At 38.6% G+C, this 27,813-nt stretch overlaps 1 protein-coding gene across 4 annotated transcripts; it reads right to left on the reverse strand.

Moving 5' to 3' along the window:
- Positions 1–27,813, reverse strand: lama (phospholipase B domain containing lamina ancestor). 4 transcript variants are annotated; one of them, XM_019052139.2, is made up of 10 exons: positions 27,459–27,813; positions 14,918–15,123; positions 13,806–13,922; positions 12,793–12,942; positions 11,868–12,114; positions 9,619–9,725; positions 8,899–9,054; positions 7,694–7,934; positions 6,263–6,508; positions 1–4,729 (listed from the first exon to the last, which is right to left on the reverse strand). In XM_019052139.2, the coding sequence occupies exons 3-10, from the start codon at positions 13,913–13,915 to the stop codon at positions 2,888–2,890; spliced, it is 3,099 nt and encodes a 1,032-aa protein (XP_018907684.2). In that variant the 5' UTR covers positions 13,916–13,922; positions 14,918–15,123; positions 27,459–27,813; the 3' UTR covers positions 1–2,887. The 4 variants fall into 4 exon arrangements, with proteins under 4 accessions (XP_018907684.2, XP_018907685.2, XP_072156588.1 ...); XM_019052140.2 differs by lacking the exon at positions 27,459–27,813 and adding an exon at positions 24,561–25,069; XM_072300487.1 differs by lacking the exon at positions 27,459–27,813 and adding an exon at positions 18,553–19,709.

Here is a 27,813-nt window from a genome sequence, read left to right on the forward strand (position 1 = left end):
GATGGCTTTTGAATTCTTCAGAAAAGGGTCAGTAAAAGAATATGTTTTACACAGGACGACAGCAGATAGCATGGTACTAATGAATTTCTAACTTCGATTATCAATATTTTATAGCCGGTGAAATTTTATTCAACTATACCTAAGCTTAAAGTAAACATTACGTGAGAAAACATGTTATTCTACACCTTTGTCAAATCTTGAATCGATGGTAACCACCAGGAAATAAGGAGGTACGCTTTTCCGAAGGAGCTCTAGCATTTTGGCAATATAACTACGAGTTATGGTTGCTTTTCACCTGCATTCAGTACGTCGTTTTCCGGACGAAGAAACGTAACGTTATTCCAAGTCGCAGGATTGACTTAATGAGTTAAATTTTGTACGTGTAAGTACCTATGAAATTACTATCCAAAATCTGTCTGATTTTTGCAAGAGTTCTGCAGGAAAATCGGTCAAATTTTCAGTTACAAACGCCTAGGCTCCTGCTGATGTAAAGGCAATTAAAAAGGGGCAATTTCGCAACGTTGGAATGTAGTTACGTTCCTTCGCGAGTGAAACGACGCGTTATACTGCCGTGCCAAGGAAAAACGCCGTATGAACATTCGAGAGTTGCCAAATTTCTCCGGATAAAACATATATTTTTTTTAAGAAGGTTATGCATAATTTTCCGGGAAATTTTCAGATGTTTTAGATCAAATTGCGAACAAAATTATCTGAAAAATTTGACGAAAAATATTAACAATTTTTCCAGTGAATTCGGTTTTTATTGAAGAAAATCTGGTAACGTTTAAAGGCTTATACGGATTTCTTCCTTACCATTGCCCATGCGTGAAACGCGCGAGAATGAACCTGGCTGATGAGGAAAGAGAATTTACGCAAAACAAGCGGAGTCACATAAAACTAGACGATGCCATAAAATTATAAGTTATAGGAACTACGAGATTAACGGAGATTCTTATCACAGTACATTGTAGTTTACTGGTTTGATTGGCATCAACAGGTCTATAAAATCGATGAAAGTTAAAACAGACTTACTAATGACTCTCTAGGCGGTGGAAAAATGGGACTATCTTACCCTTACACTTACAAAACGATTTCCAATTTAAAAATTGTTCTACAATTCTTAACGAAACTGCGTTCGATTAAGTTAACTTAATCAACGAGCATGATTGATAATTAAAATAGCTCTATAGGAAACTATCAATTAAGGTGTCTTATCTCATGAACCTTTTATAGTAGCTGAAAATAACCTGCCGCATAAGGGTATACAACTAGTTGATGTTACTAACAAAAATATGTTAAAGTTTCGGTTTTCACAAGGCATAAATCTAAATTTTCTCGATGATTTAAAAAAAAGAGAAAAAAGAGAGAAAAAAAAAACAGCTCAAACCTACTTAATCTGATCTCTTTTCAAAAAAGTATGTTAATTTTTTATGCTATGTCCGTAGCGTTATCTCGGAAAAATAACCATTCAGCTTTTATCACAGTAAAATCGTCAAAGGAAGGTTATGGGTATCTACGTCGATCCATAAGTTTAATGCGACATCTTATCGAATGCCCTATTTGTGAATAAGATAATCATTAATGGCAATTACAGTTAATTTTACTGACTGCATTTCCATTTATTTATTTGGTATTGTTAACGGATTTCCTTCTCTTCTTTCATTTCGTGAGTCATCTTTTCGCGACCTCTAAAATCAAATGATCAACGAGATACTTCAGTATGAAGATTTTAGAGCAGTTGCGGGCGTAACGCCTTTTGCCTGCGCTCATAATGAAGGCGAACCCAACAGAGTGACATTCTGACTTACCAGTCACCTCGTATGGATTTAAAGCAAATATCATAACGACCTCAAATGGGCGGTTTCAAGATAAAGTCTATCAAAACAATATGGTACGTTCCTGTATAAATGAAACCATTTCAATTTCATTTCAATTTCAAAATTTAAATTTCAAACGTAGACGCGCATCTCGGTGAAGTGGATAATCTCACACGACTAGGAATGCATGCCAAAGTGGAGACAGCTCTATTTAGCCTTTATTCTTTGGCTATCGTAGCGATATCAATATATAATATCTTAAATTGTATTCACAGAAAATTGTATTTATGGCTGATTTAAGAGACAGAAAAAGAAGGTTCATAATGATGCGGAGGACAGCATCATCCACAGTGTTCAGCAAGTCGTGAACATCTATCAGTCTAAATGGATTGCATTAATTAGAATTAGTCGAACTACATCAAGCATAGCCTAATTTCCCTTCAAGCTTTATTTTACCAAAGAAACTAACATTCTGATTTAGAATTCTATGAGTATATTATTTTCTTAATTATCTTAGGGAATTAATACAAAGTTTCAAAACGTTATGTTATTTGATTATCTTGTTAAAAAATGAGTCATAAGGAAAAATTAGGTTTTGTGAAATGTAGTTAAGCTAATTAGACTGCATTTTACAACGAGGAGCTACAATTTCTGGCATATGAATAAAAACACCTATCTGCGAGGGGAAACTAATGGCACATACGTTCTTCCTAAAATAAGGCAGGAATTGTAGTTCCTAATTGCAAAATGTGGTCCAATTTTGATAAATCCATAGTTAAATGGACCACATTTTGTAATTTGGAACTATAGTTGCTGGTTCATTCGTAAAAACACTTATGCGCATAAGGAAACAAATGGCACATACGCTGTCTCTTAACTGATCCAGAACTTGTAGTTCTTAATTGCAAAATGTAGTTTTAATTGTAGATGAGCAATCTGGGCGTTCTTTGTTTTCAGGATCCTTGGAACTTAACTACGAGATCGTGTAACAAGATCTTCAAGGGTCAATATTTGACTAGCCCAGGGACCATGTTATCATGTGAGTATTGCCTTTTCGAAGGCCTCATGCTTCACGCTGAGGTCTCGTTGAAGTTGACAGGCCAGGCCCAGCGCAGCGGTGCGAAATCGTAGTCCCACGTGTCCACTTGGCCGATGTGCGGGGTGTTCCTGATGAAGCTCGTGGACCAGCTGAAGGGTTCGACCACCCTGTCCGGTGCCCAGGGGGGGCCCGCGGCAACTCGGAAATCGAACTCGCTGGAGACGACCTTCGTGTCGATTAGTCCGTTGTAGTCCACGTTCGAGCCTACGTCATCCATGGCGCCTCCTCCGAGCATGAGCGCCAGCCGACCCGAGACTTGCAACGACAGATCCACCGTTTGCTCCGAATCGGATCGGCTGTCCTCATCGTTGCTGTCAATCTGCATCGTTTCTTCGTCATCACTGTCCTCCATCCCCGACGAATCACTCTGGTTATTCCGTCCTGTGCTGCTTATTGTAGGTTCAGACTTGTTTCCGTTGTTTAAACTTTCGTCGGATCCATCATCACGACTTCGAGATCCTTGAGGCTCGGGAATTTGCGGCTTTGATTTGATATTTCTTTTTCTCAAATCCTTTTCGATACTCACACTGTCGATTTGCTCGGAGGAACCGACGAGTTTGACTAACCATTCTTGAGCCTCAGGATTTAATCTCGCAGAGATGTCGTCATTTTCTGCCGGAATCCTCGATCTGTCAGAGACTTCTTTGTTGGTGCGCATGGCTCGATCTAAAATATCATGAATTTCCCGAGAAAGTTCTAAAGAATCAGTTACTTTTGGTCTTCGTGGCTTCGGAGGCTGTATTGTAGGCACGGCTACGTTTTGGTGCGCATTTCCTGCGTTGTCATCTACTGGCTTATCTGTTCGTACCTTTTCTTCGTTCTTGTTAACTCGAGACTCTCCAGAGGAATCATCGAGGATGTTAGATCCTTGTTCCCGTGGCTCTATCCGCAGATCACTCGTTTTATTGGAGACTTGTTTCACCTCATGGTTTTTGTCGCTGATTTCCCCAGTTGGACTAGTCCCATCGTTCCCATTTTCAAAAATCTCCTCACTAGAACCATTCACTTTTGTCTGTGTACCTTTGATCTGGATATTCAACTGTGCTTCACTAACATTCGACGTCTTCTCATACGTCCACTCTGAGTCCAGTTCGTTTTGGGCGGGATCTTTACGGCTCAGAATAACCCTTTCTTCAGAATCATCCTTCATTCCTCGTTGATCACCGGCACTGGCAGATTCAGGATTGCTCATCGTCGAGTTTTCACCGATGACCGCTTTATTTGAGGCTCGGTCGATAGGATCTCGGCTGTTAGCACCGGTGGGACCAAGTATGATTTTCAAGAGGCTAGCAGTATCAGAAGACTCGTGACTTTCCTTCGTAAGGTTGGCAACATCACGCAGGTCATCGGTCGTGTTCATGAGGTCATAACCAACGATACTCTTCACCAGGTTGGCAGCCAAAGCTGGTTCGAGGTTCTTCAGCGTGAGGTTGGCGGAGGTGTCGATAACGTGCGTCAGGTTTGAGGTGCTGGAAGTTTCGTTCGATGCGTTGGTGGGGAGGCTGTTGATAAGAGTGAGGGTGTCGTTGGCGAGATGTTCTTTTTCTTCGGGGTGGAGTTGGCGGAGGAGGCTGTAGAACAAGGCGGAGTCGCGAACGCCGAGGAGGTCGCTGCGGCCCACGATGGAGACATCGGGGTTCCTCAACATGGTCATGAGGGAGGTCAGGTCGGACACATTGGCTTGGCCTTGGATCAGCGTGTCCGCGGCGGGGTTGACATCGCGTAGTTCTGGGACTGGAACACTTCCGTCGAGTGCCTCCCTCGTCGAGTTATCGGTGGAAAGCTCCGCAACCTCACTGATCGACTGCAGCTCCTGCAAAAGCAAGCGAATGGGTAAGAAGTGGCTTTACCTCATGAAATGAAGGCTACAATGGACCGCGTTTAACATAAAGGAACCAAGCCACATCAGCTATTGCCAAATTTAACTGGGCAATTACATTTTTTACGAGAGAACGTTTTTGTGGATTCCTTTGAAATTTTAAGGAATTTGCTTCGTACTATGGAGAAAATCCGCTGAAATTTGCACGAAAATCCGCGCAACCGTTTTCATGTAAAAAATGGAATTGCCAAATTTTTGGCGATAGCTGATGTGGCTTGGTTCCTTTCTTTTTAACGCGGTCCAAATAACCCATTGAATGACGCACTGGATACTACCTGCACCAACCTTCCATTTTGTGAGGTTTATGAGAGGTCATTCATCAAAAAACGGACCTTGGTCCACAAAAACTTGAAATTAAAACTTTTATACTTTTAAATTTTGAATTTTAGTATGAATAGTGGCGAATTTGCAAGTTTGCAGCCTTGTTTTTCCTCCTATGAAATCCATTAAAAATATTCATTTTAGGGGAGATAAGCTGCTTGGAAAATGCCTGGAAAGATGGAGGAAAACCAGGGTTTCCAAGTCTTAAGAATCGCCATTAGGCACAATGAAGTATCCTGCGAAAATTTCGGGATTAAAAAGTCAAGTGTCCAATCTTACTGGAACTACTGCGTTTTGAAATTTGAGTGATCGTAGTCGTGAGAACACGCTATCTGAAAGTTCATCTATTGACATGACGCATGATGGATGAATCGCGCAACTGTTCGTGCCCGATTATGCGGTGATGCAAATTGCATACCCATCGAATTTTAGGAGTTGCTCATTGATGTTCGCTGACAATGAGCAATATAATCCAAATAATTGTGGGGAAAAATCGCCTTAAAAGTTGTAAAAAATCTTACCACCTCCTAATACAAGTAAAAATGAAGAAATTCATTGTTCATCGAGACAGTGTTGCTAAGTTGTGATGCGGACAATTTTTGTTGCTGTTTCCCCGAGATTTCGCCTTTACTGTGGCGTAATTTCAGGTAAAGAAACAGAATTTGCACCTTTTACACAATCCAACAACATTGCCTGGACGATTATTAAAGATATTTTCGTGCCTTTGTGATCATTTATGATTTTTTTTATTTTTATTGCGGATTTTCTACACCTCGAGTAAAAACGCATGTAAGCAGCATGAAGGTTCGTGCCTCAAAAAAAAAAAAAAAAAAAAAAAAAAAAAAAAAAAAAAAAAAAAAAAAAAAAACCTGTTGCAATTAAACTTTAAAGCGTTTACTAGAGCATCAATACCTTCACGCATTATGCCATTAATGGATGGAAATTCCACTTCATTTCCACTTGTTTGTCCTCGTGTTTAATATGCTTTTCTTTCGTAGGAAAGTGTCTAAGAGTTTCAAGTAAATTTAGGATTTTGGGAATACGTAAGGAAAATCAATGCTAATGAGAGGAAAGCCACCAAAGGTATGTTAATTAAATTGAATATCAATATTATTAACGGTGTTTTGCGTGGAAATCACGACTCACTCGAAAATGTGGGCGATTGCTGCTGATCCAGAATCCTTTCTCCCGCAATATTTGAGTTACTTCCTTTGATTTTGAAATTCCCGGCAACATCTCCGTGACCCATATCCTGATTTTATCCTTTTCTGGTTTCAAGTAGAGCCACTGCTTATTTCCGGTTCCGCTATTTTCACGAGCCGCCATTGTGGACCACATCTCTCCATCCACTGATAGTCTGTTTGCTGCTAAAATGCGGGGTCCGACAATGATCTAGATTAGGGGAAACAGGAACATCTTAAAATTATTTATTTCGCACATGATTAAGCCAATAAGCCAAATTTATTTACGTGACGATTGCGATTCCAAAAAAAAGCGTAATTTTGATAATACCATTAAGAGTATTCTATCTCAAAATTTCAAAACACCTATACTCAAAGTGGCTCTGTTAAATTTGATCCTTGAATATTTCATTTGGATGCAGAGTCTCGGCGTTTGTAAAGATCAAAATTCTACTGACAATAAGTGATTTATAAACTGGAGCTGTCAAAATGCACCAATATGACTGATGGAATCAACCAATTCATTTCTAATTTTATTTGGAGGGGCTAACCAACGATGCACATTCATTTCGGGCAAACATATATTTTTAAAGTAATGACCTAGTTCAGTCAGAATGCATATTTTATATTTTTTTTTGAAAATTCCATGCTGAACAAAGTCGCGAGTTTTTTGAAATGCCGCCTTGGCCGTGAAAGGCTTGGCAACCAATATCCATACATATATTTTGTAGCATTTAGAAACAATTTGGGGTTTGCTTTATACCGGGTAAACGAATTGCAATGCAATTGCATGCAATTAATTTTTAAAGAAAAATGAGGAAAAATATTGGGAGGACCCTTGCATGGTTTAGTTGCAAAGTAAACAAAAAACTGCACAATCTGAACAGCACTGCACTACCGTGCTAAGGTAAAACGCCGTATGAGCATTCGAATGTTGTCAAATTTCCTCCAAGAAAGCATTTATTTTTTAAAAAATTTACGCATTTTTAAAATTTTTATTTATTTTTTTCTTGAAATTTTCAGATATTTTAGATTGAATTACAAACAATATCGTCCGAAAAATTGGAGGAAAAATTTAAACAAGTTTCCTATTTAATTAGTATTTTATCAAAGGAATTTTGGGCCTGAAGGCTCATACGGCGTTTTTTCATAGCAAGGCATGTGCAGGGCTTATACGTTATTTGGACGTATTTCTGCCAAACGGAACTATGTGCATTATGACGCGAGCCCTGTTGTCCATATATTCTAGTGGGTATCAGGGCTCATGTCTTAGTGCACATAGTTCTGTTCGGCAGAAATACGTCCATTTTAACAGAAAATGGCTCAATTTATGCACGATCTCATGGGTCAAAGGTCCGTTCTTATTTTTAAGAAGTTTCTGCAAGTGGTACAGCACCTGGTTAGAGAGGTCGGTGCGGTCCCATAAGGAGGTGTTGAAATTTTGAATGGCCGTGCCGATGACGAACAGCTTTTTTCCTTTGTCCGATGCAATCAAATAGAGGTCGTCCTGAGAGTGCAGTGAGCCCGGGTAGGAGGAGAACAAAAGAGTTCGCCCTGGCGCCAATGCTGACTCAGGACTCCCGGTTCTATGATATCCGAAAGCATATTTCTTCTGAACGCGTAGCATTCCGCTGTACCTGAGCAGATTTAAATTGGAGCATTATTTCTTCACTCATAAATGGTCGTGGAATTAATAAATTTTTTTCAATTAATTAGTTTGAGTGAGCTCCCATACAGGAAATGTACAAATGCTTATTGAATAGTTAAGGTGAATATATGGAAAACAGAGCAGCCCGTAACGTTTCTGAAAGAATTTACAAAAAGTAATTTAAATTATATATATATGGGAAAATTTTTTTGTAAGACCCTAACATTTTGAAAAATCATAAATCTTTTCGCAAGAAACGACAAACTACACAAGTCTTCGGTTATTGATGCCAAATAGCTCTGGAATTGTTATTTATTATTATTTTTTGTTTTAAAAAAATGAAAAATTACACTTATAAAATGGAGGTGTCAAAACATTCTTCTTTTTAAGTTTCAAGAGAAAGTTGTCCTTAAAGATTGATCAATGATCAAGTTGATCTTGAGCTTGGGTGCAATAAAATGATTAATACTGAGTAAATTTTCCCCTTAAATGAAAAAGCTTTGTACTGAATTTAATTAACTTTCGAGGAAGTTCAGGTTGCAAAGATTTTTTTTTTCTTTCTTTCTTTTCTTTTCTTTTTGGAGGCGCATTGCAACTGAGCAACTGATAGTCATCAGATATATGTTTATACATAAAGAGATATTAAAGTCTCCCCAGGAAAAATGTGAAGGGAAAAATTCCCTTCTCTTGAGCTGTTACAGTCTTAGATTGGAAGCCCCTCACGAACGTTTAAACTACAGGGGCCGAATTTTGTCGGTTCTTTCACACGGAGTGCAACATCCATCGATGAGTCCAAACCGCACCACCGACCAATCAGAAGCGCTAAGCCGGACTTAAGTGCAGCCGAGACTCGTCCTAAGTATATATAAGTACGGTGGATGGACCGACAAAATTCGGCCCCTGATGTACATCTAATGGATGCACTTGACTTATAGATCGAAAACCTGACTTACGATCCAGCTGAAAAATGGCCGAGCACGAACTTGCTCATATCATCCGGAAGTAGTTTGACGATTGCAAGGGCCAGAGACGGTTTCGAGGGATTAAAATCTCGAGAACTGTTGAATTTTTTCTCCAGGTCACGCAGATCTGAGGCTATGTTAATCCATCTGAAAATATAAAACAATTAATGCTCATGTGACAGTTCTTAAGCGATGACCGTGTTCCAGAGTGGCACGAGCAGTGCAACCAGAACTGCGTGATAAGAGAGGCGCCAATAACGCGCCCCTTTAGTCCTAGCCTATCGAAGCAATGTCTTGCGGTGATTAAATGGGGTTCGCTATTGAAGCAGGGTCTGGATAATTGCTTTCATCTCTCCGTTCACTCATAACGCGCAGTCGCTGGGCAGGAATAGATGCCAGGGTGTTACAATGGATCGTATCTTGAGTCTCGCCGAAAACTCACATTATGTGCTCACACTACTCGTCCAAAGTTTTGCACTGAGCAATAATTTGGGGATACCAAAACAATTCATTCTGTTATTTGTACTACTAGTGCGTGCAAAAATAGTTTTTTAAATTATCACGAGGTAAATAAAAGCACAATATATATGAAGAATACTCTGATAAATGGAAATGTCCTGGTAGATACGTGTCCTCTTTGAATAAATAATGGAATGAAACCTCCTCATGCTAAAATATTTTTCAAACGTTAGTTATAATTTTGAATCTTACAGGAAATCGATGAAGTCCAATTCCTCCACGTTTCTGCTTCTGGCCCTCCTGATTCCAGCCAAGTAACCATACATCAGACCATCCAATTGATCGTAAAATAGTTTTATCTGGTGAAAGAAAAGTAGTAATATTGTACATTTAGCGAAAGCGTTTTCTTCACGCCAAGAGATATAATTTTAAAAGACAAACTATACGGGAGATGATGAAAATTGCAAAGCGGAAAAGCAGTGAAGAAAGTTTGACTCTAAATGGTCAATTGTTGGGTAAAAAGTTAGCAGCGGCCAAATAGGCAGACAAGTATTTGTGATGAAAACCAGTTACCTAACATAAAAACCCTGAAAGTTGAAATTAAGTAAAATTAAGTCACCGAGTAAAATTTTCGTCCGAGGTAAAGATTCAGATGACTCAAATATTTTATATAAATGTGAAAAACCCGTTAAAGTAATCAGTCATTGACTTTAGCTAAGCTTTTACGGGTGACAAGGGGAGAGGGTGAGTGAGAGAGATGGGTATAAGGAGGATCTTCACTAATTGCATTCGAATATTATGATATAAAATGTAATGACGTCAGGCTTTTTTTTTACCAATTTTCATATTCCTCTTCTTTCATTTGACTTTGAAACCCTGGCCCTAAAAATTACACGTCAGGTTTGCATCAACCCACCCCAGATTAAAATTATCTTTAAAATTTGTTTTGAAAATCTGTAATCGAAAGTTACTTAAAAATAGGGAAAATCCCGACGTCAGATTCGGTTTGACCGATGACCAACCCCCGCCCCCTCACCCATCGTTAGGAATATGAAAGGCTCATCTCCTTCAGGATCATGACGTCATTTATAGACGGTCTCTAGATGAGTCATAGTGACAAAAGATTCACAATTATTTTCAAATTGACTCAAAATTGAGAGGGAAAATTAGTGTGGGAGAAAGACAGAGAGCTGAGTCAATACTCTCACCTCTTTGTAACCGGTTTCTTCAATTATCAAATTTCATAACTGATGTAATACATTTTATAAGTAATTCTGAAATTTTTTTGAGGACAATTAGTATTGTTTCAATAATCCAGTCAATCAAAGTTGATGCATACTCATTACTTCTTGATACTTAATGCTCTAAGCGCGATGTTAATATTTATTTATGCGGAGGCTTTACTCTAGATAGCGCGTCGCATAAGAGGATTTTCGCGAGGGAGACGAAGAAGAAGAGGAAAATTTCCTCAAAAATCAATTCTATTGTTTCCATTTTCTATTACCAACGATTTACGTGGTTTTCCCCCTTCTGTTCTCTTGTGCCGATGTGTGTAAAATCTGTTGAGCGCTTGTAGGTGTGTGTATGCGCATTGATATCTTTTAAGCTGTAGGCAGAACGATTCATTTTTTATTCTTCTCTTAATTGTCTGTACGTGAGATTTTTTTAAATTAAAAATTGTATTAAGTAATTTAATACATGAAACAAAACCTGTGCGTATAATAAGCAGAGTAAAATGTTTTAGACGCCAAAATTGAGCAGCTTTGATTTCATCTCTATGTTTTTCCTCTTATAAGAATATACTTACACCTGAATCCTAGAATGTATCAGAAAATGTTTAGGAGGTAAAAAATGCCTTTCGGAATGGGGGATCTCTTTTAAAAAAATCAATAACTTTGAAATTAAAATATCGATTGAGTATTTATTGGATTGAATGCGTTTAACGCGAACTTTAGTTCTAATTGGACTACATTTTGCAATTTGGAACTATAAAGTCCGGCTCAGTTTAAAAACAACGTATGTGCCATTAGTTTCCCTCTGCACATGAGTATTTTTACAGATAAGCCAGAATTTATAGGTCCAAGTTGCAAAATGCAGTCCAATTATGATGTCGATTTGCGGTTCAAGACGTTTTTCCTCATATCGAGGGGGAAACTTTTTTAGGTACTTTCCAGTTTTTGATCCCCTCGGGGGAAGGGGGAGGGGGGCATTGGAGGCAACTCAAAAATTTCAAATGGCCACCCCCCTCATGGCCAGTGGTGCGTGACTTTAGAATAACCCTGTATCATCTGTTGTAATTTTTAGTACCCACACCCAAACTTACTCTGGCGCTAATCATTAATTTTTGCTGAGGTCATCAGTTTTTTTTTGCTGACACACGAGAACATCCTTTTACCTGGATAAGAGATCCTAATTCATCAGTCTACGTCTAAGGGGAAGGATGAAGGGTTCATTACATTGCAACGGCTAGCCTTTAAAATATTTTACTTAGTGCTATCTACCTGATGCCAAAACGGATCTGTTTTGTGATGTCGAGTGGCCCTCTGTCGGATGTAGTCTGTGTTCTTGGCGAGGGCAGTCCTGATGGTCTCGCAAAAGTCCTCTCGATCGGTGCATGTTTTTTGGACGGTGTTTTGCCAGTGCCAGTAAATCAGTTGCCAGGTGAGACTTCCCTCCAGGTATCCGGCTGCGTAGGCTTGCACGAAATCCGGGTATTCTTTTTGAGTCTCGATTTCCAGCACAGCGAACCTGATTTAGATTAAAACAAAACATTCATTGTGGTGCGATCTCTCAGCATTGCGGTGAAAGATTTGAGCTATAACCAGTCGATAATTGCTAGATTTTTGGGCATATTTTTTAAACAGTCTTCAATGTCACATCACGCTGTAGTTCAACTTGGGTATTCGTACCAAGATTAGATCGAAAAACACCTTCAATGATGAACCTCCAATGAATGGGGATATTTTTTTAAAATGTCCTAAAATACAGAAATTATTATTGAAACAATTGAATGCTTTCCCTAGGTTCCCACTAAAGATCCACCGTAAGACGTTGAGGTTCTTCTTTGCTGTCAGAGGGTGGTAAAATTTTTTTGTAATACATTGAAATGAGTGAATACCGTGTTACTTGCGCAGATCAGAAAAAAATGTTAGGTCGGGAGAGAGAAAAAAAAAACAGATTTGAAATATCATCTGCATAGACATGGATCAGTTTCATACATACTTAAGAGTCGCTCTCACAGCGCTCTCCGGCGCTCTGCGACGCCTAACCGCCACAGAACTCGGTCTTCCCAAAGGTCATGAGAGTTCAGTTTCAAGGATCAGTTTCAACACACGCGAAATAGACCACGTTGAATTCATGTTTTATCATGTGTTCATTATTTTCTTTGCGTTCAGAAATTGTCCATAAAAAATGAAGAAAACTCACCCAGTCTCGGCCATTTTGGATTGATAGTATGCCCTGGCAACGCCTTTTTTGATCGAATCTGGAGCGTTATTCTGTCCAAAATAATCGCATCTGTAACCACTGCCAAGAGTCCAAGATACGGTTGCAGCGTAGTTACGATCTGCTACCGCACTGTGTTAATAAAGGAGAGAGAGAAAAGCGGATTAATTCTCGCAGGAATACGGCCATCAATAGTCACTAATGTATACCGGTATTTCGCTCTCAGGAATAAAACGCCTGCAAATTTTATAGATGCTACACGCTGCACACAACTCGGTAGAGTCATTTATACTGAAGAACCCTAACATCTCCAGCAAGTTAGTTCCTAAATTACTTGTTTATAATGAATACTAGGGCGCTACTCCCCTGACCACTTTGCATTCTAACCCCCCGAAGAACTGCGCGCCTCAGGCGTTATGCGTTACGCGTTACTCTTCTGATTTTATATTAAAGAGAATGATTTACGCAGAAAAGTAGATTTTGGAAGAACCATAGCGTTTGGGAAGAACTATGAGAAGATGCGTGGGTAATTGGGTATGACTTCGGAAAATTTTGGGATTGGAACCAAGCATTTACGAGTAGTAGCAGATTGTGGCTATGGTACAGGGTACAAGGTTCAATAGATTTGACAGATTGCGATCTGATAGACAATATTCAATGCCATGATTTGTATTCTTCATTCAAGACTCAAGAGTAATTTTTTATTATAAATAAATAATAATTTCAGCAGCAATTTGTTTTGTTTCGAATTATTGTTTCGCACTGTTAACATTTTGAGATCAAAAGATTGTTAATGCATTTTCTACTTTCGTAATAAACCAACAATTCACATCGTGTTATGGAAAAATCGGAAAATATTTTCAGCAATATTTTCATTTTTCATGAGTACCGTAAGACTTTTTGTCTATGTTGAGGAAAAATTTGCACAAACTTTAATGAGAATCTAGACGATGATTGCAATGGCTCTAGTTTAAAATAAATCGTTCTATAGTCACCTCGGGCGTCCTCCGCAATATACGGTGATAAGTCCTAATACTGCCACACCAGCCAGCAGCCACCAGCTCAGCCGAATTTGATTCCAGGAAGCTCCTACTACCTTCAGCATTGTCCTCCTGTTGAGTACATTGACTTCGATTAAACATATTGGCTTATGGCGCCTCTCATGACAATAAGTCTCGAATGAAAGGATGATATCTTTTCTATCGTTTTTAAGCGATAATTTCAATTACGAAGTGACGCAATCTAATTAATTTTTTTTCATTCATTCTTCTTGTAGGTTAACATGAAAGAAAAAAATCAAAGAACCAACTGACTAGGGATTTCCTATAAATGGGCAAGATTAACTTTTTCCGGACTGTTGACTCATTTCTCTTCATGTTAGCCCCTTCTCCCTCCCTCTCTCTTACGAACTTAAAGGGGTTTGTTAAATAGTCCTAGACTCAGTTTCCCCATGAGTAAGTATTCTAATAAGGTATTTATGGACAGGCCCTCAGCTAGGTAAATGGTAAAACACCAGTTCTTTTTAGTAGTTTCAAACTTGTTTACTGTTTGTAGAGATAGCCAAAACAGTATGCAAATCGCAGAAATGATGTCAAAACGATAGTGTGAGAGTCAGAGTGGCATATTCTTATCAAGAGTATAGATGGTTTTCAAGGAGTTTACAAGTCTTGCATGATTTTTTTCAAAAACCAATCAATTTTAGATTATTTTGAAAACACGAATCGATGTGATCGTTGTGTGTCGAGTTTTTCTTGTATTTCACTATTTATCACGTTTCTCAAATTATTTTACTGTCCAAATAGTAAACATGCTGTCATTGTTTTCAAACTTCAAAATTTAGAATACATGACAATCGAAGCGGGAAAAATCATTAACTAACAAACCTACTATCCACAATTTTACAGACATTTTTGTTTTCAATACACGATGATACTTTTTAAAAAATTTCAAAAAGCCTAAAATTTCTGGACCGAAAGAAACTAAGATATAATGATATTACTATTCGCCGGTATAGAAGATTGATAAAATATCTTATGTGACTGTTCGCCGTATCTATCGAGTAAATCAAAGAAGTTTTCGTCTCTTGAGAATGTGCTACAAGTCTTACCGTTCGAGTATCGGCTGGGCTCAGAACTTGAGAAAAACGTAGATTGAATTTTAAATTTGATTCCTCTGCCAGTTCCACCAGGCTTTGGATCCACAATTGCTTTCAACCCATTGAATAATGGGGAGGAAAATTGGCCGCTTCAAACCGCCTCCGAACTCCGCTTCACACTACGATCCAGTATCGTCTAATCGGCTTCTTCTTTTCTCCTGCAACAGAGAACATCGTGCGTTTCTTTCAATCAGTGGCAAGCCGTGAATGATCGATTGTCGATAATTCTCCATTTGGAGCTGTGGTAAAGAATCGATTATTAAGGTGTTCTTTGCGAACACCCGGTTTATCGATCCATTTCCAAAGGTTTAAATGACAGATCAATCGATACATCGCAAAGCACGCCGCTCCTTGCCACTGTATTCAATGAATACATTGGGTTGAAGGAAAACAAATTGCGGCCATGCATGGCTCTTCTAGCACAGCATACAACAGAATACATTGCTTATGATAAAATGAGATACACCCAAAGCAAATCGAATGCGTAGAAATGGACTACATTTTGCAATGAGGAACTTCTATTTCTGGCTCATTCGCAGAAGCGCTTATCTGCATCTGCATAGAGAAAATTATGGCACATCCATTGTGTGTGAAAAGTGGGGAACGGTTGAAGTTCTTGTGTTTTTAAAGTTCTTGCTGAAGTTCTCTTTCGACGGTATACGCTCATTTTATTTTCGTCTCTTTCCATATTGCTCTAGTATTAAAGCATGGTTCCACTCAGATTTGAGCAGCATTTAGCGGAAGGGAACCAACCTGATTTCAATGTTTTAAAAATTGTGTATCTTCATCTAAATCTACAATACGCTTCAAATATCAAACTTTTTTGTTTAAAAGTTAGTTTTCATTTTTCATTTTTTTTTCAAACAGTTTTACCTACATACATAAGAGTCACTCTCACAGTGCTCTGCGACGCCTAACCGCCACAAAACTCGGTCCTCCCACAGGTCATCAGGGAGTTGGCACTCCCTCATCTTATCCATAACCCCCTAGCGCCGCGACCTTTCATCGGGCTTCTCCTTCGTCTCCTCCCAGGAGGAACCCAATCAAGCATCTTTTTTAACAATAGTTTTATCTTGTAGCATTAATTATATAAAACACAAAGAAAAAGTTCAATGGTTTTGAAAACTCTGTAACTGTGTTGGTTTCCCTCCGCTGAATGCGATCCATTTCGTCGCTTGGCTGACACAAGGGCGTAACTACACATTGAGATGAGCCCGGAAAAGCTTTAAGTTGTATGGATGACAGGGCTCATTGCAGAGTGAAGTTACGCCCTTATGTCAGGTAGGCGACGATTTGTTCCATAGATATATCTTCAGGGCTAATAATACTAATTTGCCACCGGTGCGGCACGGTGGCATTTTCACTTACGGTGTGTTTCATATTTTAATCAGTTTAAATGTATTACTCCAATGTTGAAGACAACTCTATTAATTTAATTTGCTATATTTGTTTTGTTATTTACTCGCGAATCGAATGCGCGATAACCGAGTCAAAAGTTCAATTATCGGCTCAAGCCTCTCCGATAAATTCTGACCGAGAAAATCATGAATTCGTCATACTCTGCGCCACGCGCTTCTAACCTAGACGATGATCGCAAGACTTGACCGAGACAGATGTAATTTCAGCCATCTGCATCATCAGCTTATCTATCTGCAACTCATCTTCTCAGCTGGCGAGGCAAATTAAAAAGGAAAAGGAGAAAAAAGAAAGGAAAGGAAGAAAAACTCGTGTTAATGTTGATCTCACGAAAAAAAAAAAAAAAAAAAAAAAAAAAAATTGCTTATGTCACTAGAAAATGACATTGAATGATAAGTTACGAGAGAGCATTAGTGCTGCGGTATACCAAAAAAGTATTAATTACCTGATGATGTTGGCTACACTTTGATTGAAATTTGGTAAAAAATCAGGAACTTTGATTGTTAAAAACAAAAATTACAAACTTAGATAGAAATCCCCTTAATTTTATTAAAAATTCGATTGAATTTTGAGGATATTGTAAGCTAATTAGATTTAATCTTAACCATAATCACAAAGTTTAGTGAAAATTTGAAAAAGTTTGTAAACTTAAAAAATTAACTCTGCATAATTTTCAAGAAACTATAAATTTTGAGGATTTTAAAGCTTATTCGATAAAAATTTTGTTAAAGTTTGACGAAGTTTACTGTAAATTTACGTCTAGTAAGATGTCCAATTATGGTAATGGTAGAGAACACAGGAACTGCGGAAAATATTTTAAACGGAACACTGATTTCACGAAAGAAGAGAAATATGTTTTTAGTCAGAGACGAGCCACAAAAATTAATTAACCAGGTAATCAGCTGATCGCGAGAAATTAGCAGCCGTGTTATTGTGAGGACAGCTTCATACACAACTAGACTGACACCGAACTTTTATAGTATGGATAGATGAATGAGTGAATTTGCATATTCATTTTGCGGCTTCAAAATCGTTGAAAAAAATACGTAATATGTTTCTTTGAATGCTTCAACGTGTAACCATGTTAAAAAAAAAAAAAAAAAAAAAAAAAAAAAAAAAACCATGTTTATTTAGCTACAAATGTATAAAGAAATATGCAGACTAAGTTGCATACCTCCTCATTAATATGCGGATAATGATACGAGCAGAATATATTGAATGAACGGTTTTTAAGCTTCAATTTTTTAACACGCTGTTTTTTTTGTTGTTGCTATTTTTCATTCATATTGGAGTCAGTTGGCAGTTTCCTTAACTGATTATCAATGTCGATCCAGGAAATCAGCGTAAGAGTGTTAAGGATAGCATTACATACGGTATTACAGAATATTTAATCTGAGATGATGATGTGTAGAAAACAGTTCAAAATGAACTTATGTTATATATTTTGTAATGCTTTGCCAAAAGACTGTAAGTCACTTACCATGAATAAATATAACTGTTTCCATGCACGGAAATAAGATGCAGTGCGAATTAACCGATATTTTGCTGATAAAAATAGAGGTCAAACTTAAGGAAATACAATTATTTTCATTAAAAATGCTTCCAATTTTGAGAAAATATTTATACAATTCTAATTGTAAGTAAAAAAATTCAAATCCGAGTCGCTATTTTCATTTTAAGATCACGGCACATTTTATGATGTGCAGTGTGCAATTAATGGGACCTTGAAAGGGAGGTTGACAAGAAGTAATAAACAATAATACTTGAAATGATCGGTATTTTTCTTTTATTGATGACCAAGATAAGAATGTGTTTAGTTTCCTCCAGTCGCAATTCATTACGCATCTTGACCTATATTTCGTTGTAAACATAACCCTCTTCCCCTTATTTAAAATTCATCCTTACAGCGACAACCATCTAAACTAAACGCAGGTGCGCACAGAGAACGGGTACGCCCCTATGGTTAACGCATAGTGTAACATAAGATTGAAGCTGTTGTGCGTAATGCTGCGTTATGCAATGGATTTTTAATAGTTTTCGTACTTTTTTCACTTTTCAATCAATGATTTAATGTTTAATATTTGCAATTCCCTCCTCTCTATCTCACTGTCAAATTATATAGATTTACTCTGTCTAAAAAACAACACATTTCATTTGACAAATTAACTAACTTTTTTGAAGACAACTAGATGCTTCAGATTGCTACGCTCGCTTGCGCCGCTAGCCGGGGGCCTCACCTCCCCAATGGGCCCATTGGGAAATGGGGGTGAGGGAGCTGGGATTATCCAATTATTGAAGCAGGGTCAACGATACATGCATTGGTTGGGTGAATGAAGAACCATGAAAATGCAGAGTACTCGTAATTTATAAACGGCCCCCACCATACGCGTTCCATATGATAAATCTGACCCTGGTATACGAGTGTCTGAATTGCACCTTTTTCTGCTTCAACATAATCAATTGATGTGCTTAAGTCCGCTCTTGTTATGACAAAGCGAGAAACGCAAAACTTTTCGAAAAATTGAAATTTCAAGTTCACGTGACACCCTTCAAACAGGTTTCTCGATTGCAGTACTTTCAAAATTCTGCTAACCGTATCACTACAAAAAGAGAACACTCTAAAACTGTAGTCCCAGACGAATTGAAAATGAAATGTATTCGATTTATCTTTCCGTCATTTGAGACACGTGTTTATCTAGTGCGATCGTTAAAAGCCTTATTCCCGTGCCTGGCGCTACGCTAACTTAAAATATACTCTAAAATGTAATCTCCTGGTGCAAATCAGTATAGGTATCTTTCGGGATTGAAAGTTGGATCAGACTAGCACGTGTTAGCACTATGCCTCGCTTGGTCTCATTTCAAAACCACGTTATATAGCTTCTCGAAAACGCGATTATACGTGCGCGCAGACGTCTATGGCGCGCGCGCGTCATCGCGCGAATTCCGCGTCGATCTCTCGCGATTTTTGCGTTACAAGTTGAAAAGCTCTCTGATCCGCAGTGATTGACGACGACTGCTGCCGATAAATTGGAGATCAGGACATTGTAGCATAAAGCACGCAACACGAGTCATTCACATATTTACACTCCACTTGACTTCGATTCCGAGGTCTAACGCAGCTTTTCTTCCTCTTGTAATTCGTGAGATAATCCTCAGTTCAAGATCCTTGCTCGTACTTTTGTTTTTGTTTTCCCTCTATTTTTTATAGAAAAAAAATGGCAATATTGACAACTGGGAGCAAATTCTTAAGATGAGAGTTGGCAGTATGTGCAACTGTCGTTATCTTGAAGTTTAAATCCGAGTTCGTCTGAAGTCTGAGCGATCCTTCAATGGGGATGATGATTGGAGGACAAAATGACTCCCAAAGGAAATTAAAAATGATTGAAGTACAATTGTCAATTTTTGACATCATTGGGACTTTTTTTTCCAGATTCGTTCAACTGCACGAAAGCTCCTCATAGAATGTAATTTGCGTAAAAATGAACAGTGCCAGAACTCCTCACCTACACTTTTTCACCTGAGGGACTATTCACCCACTTGTTTTCACTTAAGACTTTTTAAGCCGCGGGTATACAATACACCCACGACCCTTTTAACCTATGTGTTTTGTTTTATCTCCAAGAGCTTTCATCAAGTTGCATAGTTGCAATTATGTTAGACTTGAACACCGCTATAGCGGTCTTACTTGAGGTCGCTCCTAGATCTGTAAAGTTGAATTTAAAAACCAAACCCCCCCCCCCCCCCAAAAAAAAAAAAAACAATATGACCCCTTAAAACACTTCTCACCGTTGCTAAACTTGGCCCATGCGACACCTCTTCCATCAGACATGGCACTTGTGACAAGTATTAAAAGTTTCTTTTAAGAGCATTAGCAATTCCAATTTAAACCCCCCCCCCCCCAAAAAAAAAGAAAACTTTTCTATTTGTATATGTAAAAGTATATCTGAGGAATCTGAAATTATAAATAACTAAATTTCAGTGAGAAAGGAATTCTGCAAGAGAATGGCTTCGTACGCCTGACCTTCACTTTTTGAAACCTCATTTTAACTCTTCAGTTTAGCGAGGCCTTGGAGGTCATTATATCAACAATCAAAAGAGACCTATTCTCGTTGGATTTGCGCATATACCGGAGGTCCCCGACACGATTAGCTTTATCCAGCATTAGCTCCGACATTATTACTGCATGACTGTCATGAGAGTCTGCAAGATACAGACCCTGTAACCAATAAATTAAGACACGTAACACCCGAATGACGTCAGACGGTTTATTTCTGGACCACAGACAAGAGCGATAGTACCATGACTTATTCTCATCCTCTGTGAACTTAGTGGAGCCATTCACCCTTTGGGAAAAAATGACACACACAAAGTAGGTTCTCGAAGTAGACGGTCGCGACCTAGCGACATTTTAAGTAGGTATTTACCGTGCGGGAACTGTGTGTATTATGACGTGAGCCCTGTTACGCTTGCATCCTTATGGGTCTCAGGGCTCATGTCTCAATGCACATAGTTCCGTTTGGCAGAAATACATCCATATGATAAATATTTCCTTTACTGATTCAGACAAAACCAGTTCCCTGGATCTTTTTCACCCGCCGCGACGGGTGTTGGCGCTAAGAAGAGGTTATAGACTTTACCATTGACCTTCATCTGTCATCCTCATAGCATATGGCATACGCACCAACGTGGTTTTTCACACGGAACACGTCCGTTTCTAGATGAACTCCGAAAAGTATCCTCGTTCAATTTAGAGTTCATCTAAAAATAAGCACGACAGAGTAAAATATGAAAAAAAAATAGGTAAAGCATGGCTAGAATATTAAAACACTTAGAGGCACTGCCGTGCTAAGGAAAAGCGCCGTATAAACCCTCAAGCGTTGCCAAATTTCCTTTGGTTAATCACGAATTTTTGGAAAAATTTGTAAATCTTTTTCCTCCAATTTTTCAGATAATTATGTCCGCAATTTTGCCTAAAGTTCCTGAAAATTTTAAGAAAAAATATTCATTTCTCTCCTCAAAAATAAACATTTAATCGAAAGAAATTTAGAAACTCTCGAATGTTCATACGGTGTTCTTCCTTAGCACGATAGCATTGTGCTTTTTTATGTGTGTAGTGTCCATTTTTTGCTTGTTGTTACTCCCCTCCCTCTTTTCTTTACCTCTCTTTAGTGTACGTAATACGTATAGATTTCTCTAAATTCCTTAGGTATAATGGCTATTAATGTATTAAAGACACCTTTAAAATACACTGATAAACCAACCAACCATAACATTCGCGTTTCACATTAGATTTGACTTTTGACTTTTTTAATTACAGTCGGAAGCATACGTGCTCTCAAAAATGGTCCAATTCTAAAAAGAGGAATCTCCTTCCCCTTAAATCGAGGGTCCAATCGAAAGTCATCTTTAGAAAATTGTAAAAGTAGTTCAGAACGTCATAAGAGGGTTCATTTCCGCGTAGATCGATAAGTCTGGACCACCGCAGTTGCGCTACCGCTAAGAAACCCAAAACGAGAGCAAATTGATCGGGCAGATTAGTGCAACAGACTCTTAATCGAGATCCGTAGAAGTTGCGAGGCGTGAATGATCGACTAATGGCATTTCTCCATTTAAAGGTATGGTAAAGAATCGATTATTAAGGTGTTCGTTGCGAAAACCCTGCCTATCGATCCTTTTCCATAGTTTAGAAGGCAGATTAATAGATATATCGCAAAGCAGCCACACTACTAATTGGCAATAGGGAAAATCGCATCAGTGACCCTCCTCAAAGACTGCACTTCTCTTATTCAGCATGCAGCTTGCATTCATGTTTTCTTTCGACTACCTGGGAAAGCTTCCACGCAGCGCTTTAAATGCAATATCAGCTTTTTCGGCCCCTGATAAAAAGCTTCGAAGTCTCGATTTAACTCTCATTCGGTGAAATGTTGCCAACCTCCAGATAGTTCTCAGAATTGTTTTGCTGTATACCGATGTAAAATAAGGTTTTAAACTAAACTCGATAACTCTGCCAAAGCGGTCTTTGCGTGTGAATTTTCCGATTCCATTCAACGAACTCCGATTCTGAGATTTCGGAGTGTGAGAAATCTATATGCGCTAAATTTCGCGAAGAAAAAAAAATTGCTGCTGCTACCATGCTCATGGTGGATTCCAGATCCCACTTACGTTCATAATCCTACTTACAATGTTACAATCGTGGTAATAATTATTTTTGTTTCTGTTTAACGTGTAGAATTGTCTTAGATCTATTTGTTACCGTTTGTACCGAACTATTTTTCAGAACTAAAATAACATACTAACAATGAGTAGGAAGGTAAGCGGGACCTGAAAATTAATATGGGCATTCCACGAGTAACGATTACCCCCCCCTCCCCCTCCCCCTGTGAGATTGGGCTTCATTAAGCGATACTTTATCAAAGAGGCTTATTGTCAAAGAGGTTTAATTTGTTACTAAGGAATCTCTTGAAATCCCCATCATACCCTAGGAAATAAAAACAAATCTCAAATTAAAGTGGAATTTCAGGGGATCTTCAAGCTTTCGGGGTAAAAAAATTAGACCCCCTTCATACCCTATGAGATCCATCATTAAGTTGATATATTGATATTTGTGAGGGAATTGATGAGTTCAGTGCTACAAGCTGTGGAAACTTGTCATTTTCATGAATTTTGAGCCATGGTTTTCGCCAAAATTCAGCAAGACAAGCCGATTTTTTGGGGGGGGGGAATTTCAGGGGATCTTCAAGCTTTCGGGGTAAAAAAATTAGACCCCCTTCATACCCTATGAGATCCATCATTAAGTTGATATATTGATATTTGTGAGGGAATTGATGAGTTCAGTGCTACAAGCTGTGGAAACTTGTCATTTTCATGAATTTTGAACCATGGTTTTCGCCAAAATTCAGCAAGACGAGCCGATTTTTTTTTAAAAATTGAAGGCCGTGGCTCCGACAGTAGGCGCCTCTCGAAGATTTTTTTTCTTATTGCTTTTTTAAAAGAAAAGGCTTATTTTGACCCTTTGAACGCGCCTCTATACTTCCGCGGCTAGATCCCGAGACACTCACTATTGTGAGACCGTGTAGCGCGATTTTCCAGTCTATTGTCTTTTTATATTCTACGGAAATGAGAAATAATAGGACCGGTTGCGGTCTACGATCTCAGGCCGACTGGTGCGAGAAGAAACGGTTTTCAGCGTGAACAAAGCCATCATAACCCGAAAAATTCCAAAATTCTATTCTTTCGCCATGAATTTGCGGAAAATCGTTGGGAGTCAGTGCATGACACTCAAAGAAAACTGTGATATTTTCAAGGTCTGGTATGATACTTTTGACAGTTTTTGCAGAACAATTGAATTTGATTAATAGTGACAGCGGAGACTGGCTAACTGCCTTGTTTTGTTTGGATTGGGGTTTGACAATTTATCTTAAAAAGGCTCAAAGGAGTTTCGTGGCGGCAAGAAGGTTATGTGCACCTAACGAACTGCCCCCGGCAACTTAATCGGTTGTTTTCAAGAGGGAACAAGTTCATTTTTGCATGAGCCATGAGTCGCATAAAGGGACATGCTAACTAGGACTCGTCAAGAGATGGACATGTCCCCTCAGAGAACAACTGATTCATTTGCAGAGCGGCGCTCTTTTTCTTTTGAGAGAACGAAACGTTTCATCGTATTAGTTGCTGTTTTTTGTGCCTACGTCATGTAAGAGTACACAGTTAAAAATATTTTTCCTTTTGATTACTTTCGATTACTTTCTTTGCGGTCAGATCAACCAATAGGTCTTTGTTTTTAGGTCTTGGTTTCGACGAGATTTTCAGTGAAGTCGGCTGAAACCTTTGGTTACTCTAAGACATCTAGAGATGAAGAGAGTATCCTGCTGAACTAATTATGTAGTTAGAATGCAATCTTGATTGATGTCCCTCAGAGGTTGAGACTTGCGAATGACTAGCGCGTTGGAACAATCGACCCTGCCGGTTCGCGTGTAAAGTTTATCGATGTTGCAAATTCTCAACACGAAGGTTCGGTCAATGTTACCGAAAAAAAAACCTAACGATTAGCTTAATTTGTATTCCATTTCCCTTACTGACATAAAATGTCGGTTAATTTTCCTGATTGTATAATTAGGAAAATCGTGTGTACCTCAGTGTTCTAGCTTTGTAGTACATAGCCGATGATTTTTTTTACTTATACGCTCAGTGGTGAAATTTTGACTTCCTCGTCGATTATGAGGTTTTCACTCTAAGGCTCTATCCGCTTGATTACCAAAGGCGCGACTTTACCTTAAAAAATTATAACGATTTCACATCGAATTACACTTGAATTGATCAAAAAAATGTGCGAGGTGTCGTCTTTCAACCGTTGTACACTATGTGCTCTGCTACTGGAAGTGACCATATGTATGAATTAATGACTATCTGTCTTATGGAAGAAACTGCGCACCTGTGTCTCTGATTAAGGAAAACTCGGATTAAAATCTACGATCTATCTAGCTGTTTTAGCGTTTTGGTGCTCATATATTTTTTGTCTCCATTCTTTCCTGTGACTAGGATTAGCGTTATCGGAAGCAATGCATGTATTTTCAGCAAAGGCTGAAAGCGGCTTAGCACAATGAACCACACACTTCAGTTATCATATTGCAGTTGAATAATCCCCAACAACGGCGCCCAATTTCAAGAAAAACGTAGGATTTCAGATTGCGTAATGTGACAATTTGTCGCAGTGAAAAGAGCGATGACATTTTCCCGCGAAAAATGATGGGGTTTTAGTGGTGGATATTTTGAACTGCTGTACACGGCAATGCGAATACTTTTCCTTGCCAAGCACGCCATTGAGGACATTTTTCTCGGGTATTCTCCCGGAACGCAGATCATTTAAGGACTTTCCCGGCTATTTCAATATCAACGAATAATCGTGTGGTCTATACTTAGCAGAATACTCCATTCAAAAATAGGTGTGAAATATCATTGAATTTTTATTGGTCAAGCGTTACTCAGTTTCGGTAAGTAAGTACTTATATGTTTTATTTCATTTTAATTTTTATTTTTATTTATTATTTTTTAAAAAGCCCGATAAATCTCAAAAGTGCTTGTTTAGTAACAGACTTCAAAAGGGTCTTCAGAAAAAAATTTAATGAGTAAGCATTTTGTCATAGCAATATTGTGTGCGTGTTTCTCTTAGAACCCCAATTTCCCGAGTAAAACTCAGTTCGCCGAATATGGAGCGTTTGGCACGCTCTGATTATTAATGAACCACATAATTCGCTATTCCGGGGAACTTGTTTTGCAACTTAAACCGCTGTACCAGGAAACTTTCTCTTCCGCTCAAATAGTTTACCGCATAACTCTTTCCATTACCGAGTTCCTTTTACCAAAATACTGTTTCTGTCGCTTTCCTTACCATGCTGGAGAGCTTTTTTCGCTTGTACTTTGCGGACTTATTTTGTTGCACTCTAGGCAAAAGAAAAGCATTGGTCTAAACACACTGGGATTTTGATCTTGATTTAACACTGAGAATTTTTTCTACACCAACTGCCCATTGATTAACCTCAGGATGTCAGCCTCTCACCAGTGAAAATCACGCGGGCAAAGTATTAATTATCAAAGACACAATAATAATTCAACCTATTTGAAATTTGCTTGCAATTCTCCAAAGAATCCGCTAAAATAGCACGACAAGAAGCTGAGAAGTAGGAATCACGCATAAATAGATCTGCTCTTTAACTTCTGATAAGACTGCAACACTTATCCGGAAACGTTCATCACATATCTGCGTGCTTCATTTGATGATATCAACAGATAGAGAGATGCTAAAATCGGAAGCAAAAATGTGTGGTAATAAAGAAAAAAGTGGCTGTCATGACGAAGCTCACACCAGGTTTAAGCAAGTTCTGGTCTTATAGACGGTAAGACTTTGATGTACTTCGATATGGTGAAAGGAACTGTTTTACCATTGCAAAGTGATTCCAGAATCAATATTTTATTGATTACTCTGAACAATCTGAAGCCGATTTTTGAGAGTATGCAGATAGCTCACACTGGGTGATGAGGCAGAGTGAATTTCTTGACCCTTTATTCGTATGTGACGAAACGAGGCACCAGGCCCAAAATGGACAGGGTTCTGCTCAGCAACAGCCCTACCTAAAGATGCAGCACAGTTGATTGAGTCAATGGGAGCAGTCGGACAAAATTGGGAAACTTTAAAAGCTCATAACTCCTTTCATTCAAAAGTTTGAGGTTTTAGGAGGTTATCCTTCCAGAGGAAACATTTCGAAATGTGACGAATTAAGCATCAAAATTTGCAGTTTTTGTAAAAAAATTTATGCCCGACTCATTATGCATTGACTCGACTCACTGTGTGCCGTCCGAACCTCGATTCCGCATGTGATGTAGAGGCTTCCTTTCCCACGTAAATGGAAAATTTGAACATATTTTCCAAAGAAACCACTAAGACACTTCCTCAACGAGACTGCATTTGCAATTAGGTACTAAAATTTCTGGCTCATTTTAGATTCAGATTTTTCATGGTAGGTGCTTTTATGGATGATCCAGTAACAGTGCTTCCAGTGTCTATTTCGTTCGAAAATTCCTGGGGGGCTAATACAGTTTAGGCTCCTTTCCAACCTCACCTAAAATCCTCCTTTATGTAGGATTTTCAAGTTTTGGGGGGTACCCTTAACTATTATTATGTATTTATTATTATTATTAAGCTATTGTTTAAACTTGTTCTTGATTCATGCAAATTTTTGCTTTAATCGAGAGACCAGCCTCTTAATATAGTTGTATTTTTGATTCGACGAAAAATTCGAATGGATCAAGAGTATCTTTCTTGTTAATTTTTTTTAGAACCTGGACTCTCAGAGGCGGATCCAGCAATTAGGCGGATTCCCTCCATTTAAACGTAGATTAAACAATCGATTTTTGTTGGAGCACCTGACCTTTCCAAGAAGCGATACATTTCCGTGGATTAAATGGAGAAAAACAATGTTGCCATAATTTGTTGGATCCGCCAATGTAGACTTTGGATTCAAGAGACTTTTTTTCCAGTTCTAACTACCGATATTTATAGTGATGGAAATGCTGGTAAACTTACCGATGAACAAGATGCAAAAACTGTAAAGCTCCGTCACCATTACACAAACACACAGACGATCTCACTCTCGATCCCGAAACCGGGGGATACGATCAAGCTCGATCAAAAACGACTTAATTCAAAATCAATCCTCGCCTTTAAGGGTTCTCGAATTGGACGACATTTTCAACTTAACTATTTTTTCCTGCTGCAAAATTGAGTATTTGTCGAGGAGGGAGGGGGGGGGTTGAGTTTTCAATCTGCGATTATGAGTATTATTCGATTTTTCCGGTGGGTTCGCGAAGTGCTGGATATGAGGAGATGGATGGCGCACGTTATGCCGGTAGGCGCGCAGCTGATAAACTAAATCATTTCG

Source organism: Bemisia tabaci, chromosome 5, assembly GCF_918797505.1.
Source record: "Bemisia tabaci chromosome 5, PGI_BMITA_v3".
Classification (NCBI taxonomy): Eukaryota; Metazoa; Arthropoda; class Insecta; order Hemiptera; family Aleyrodidae; genus Bemisia; species Bemisia tabaci.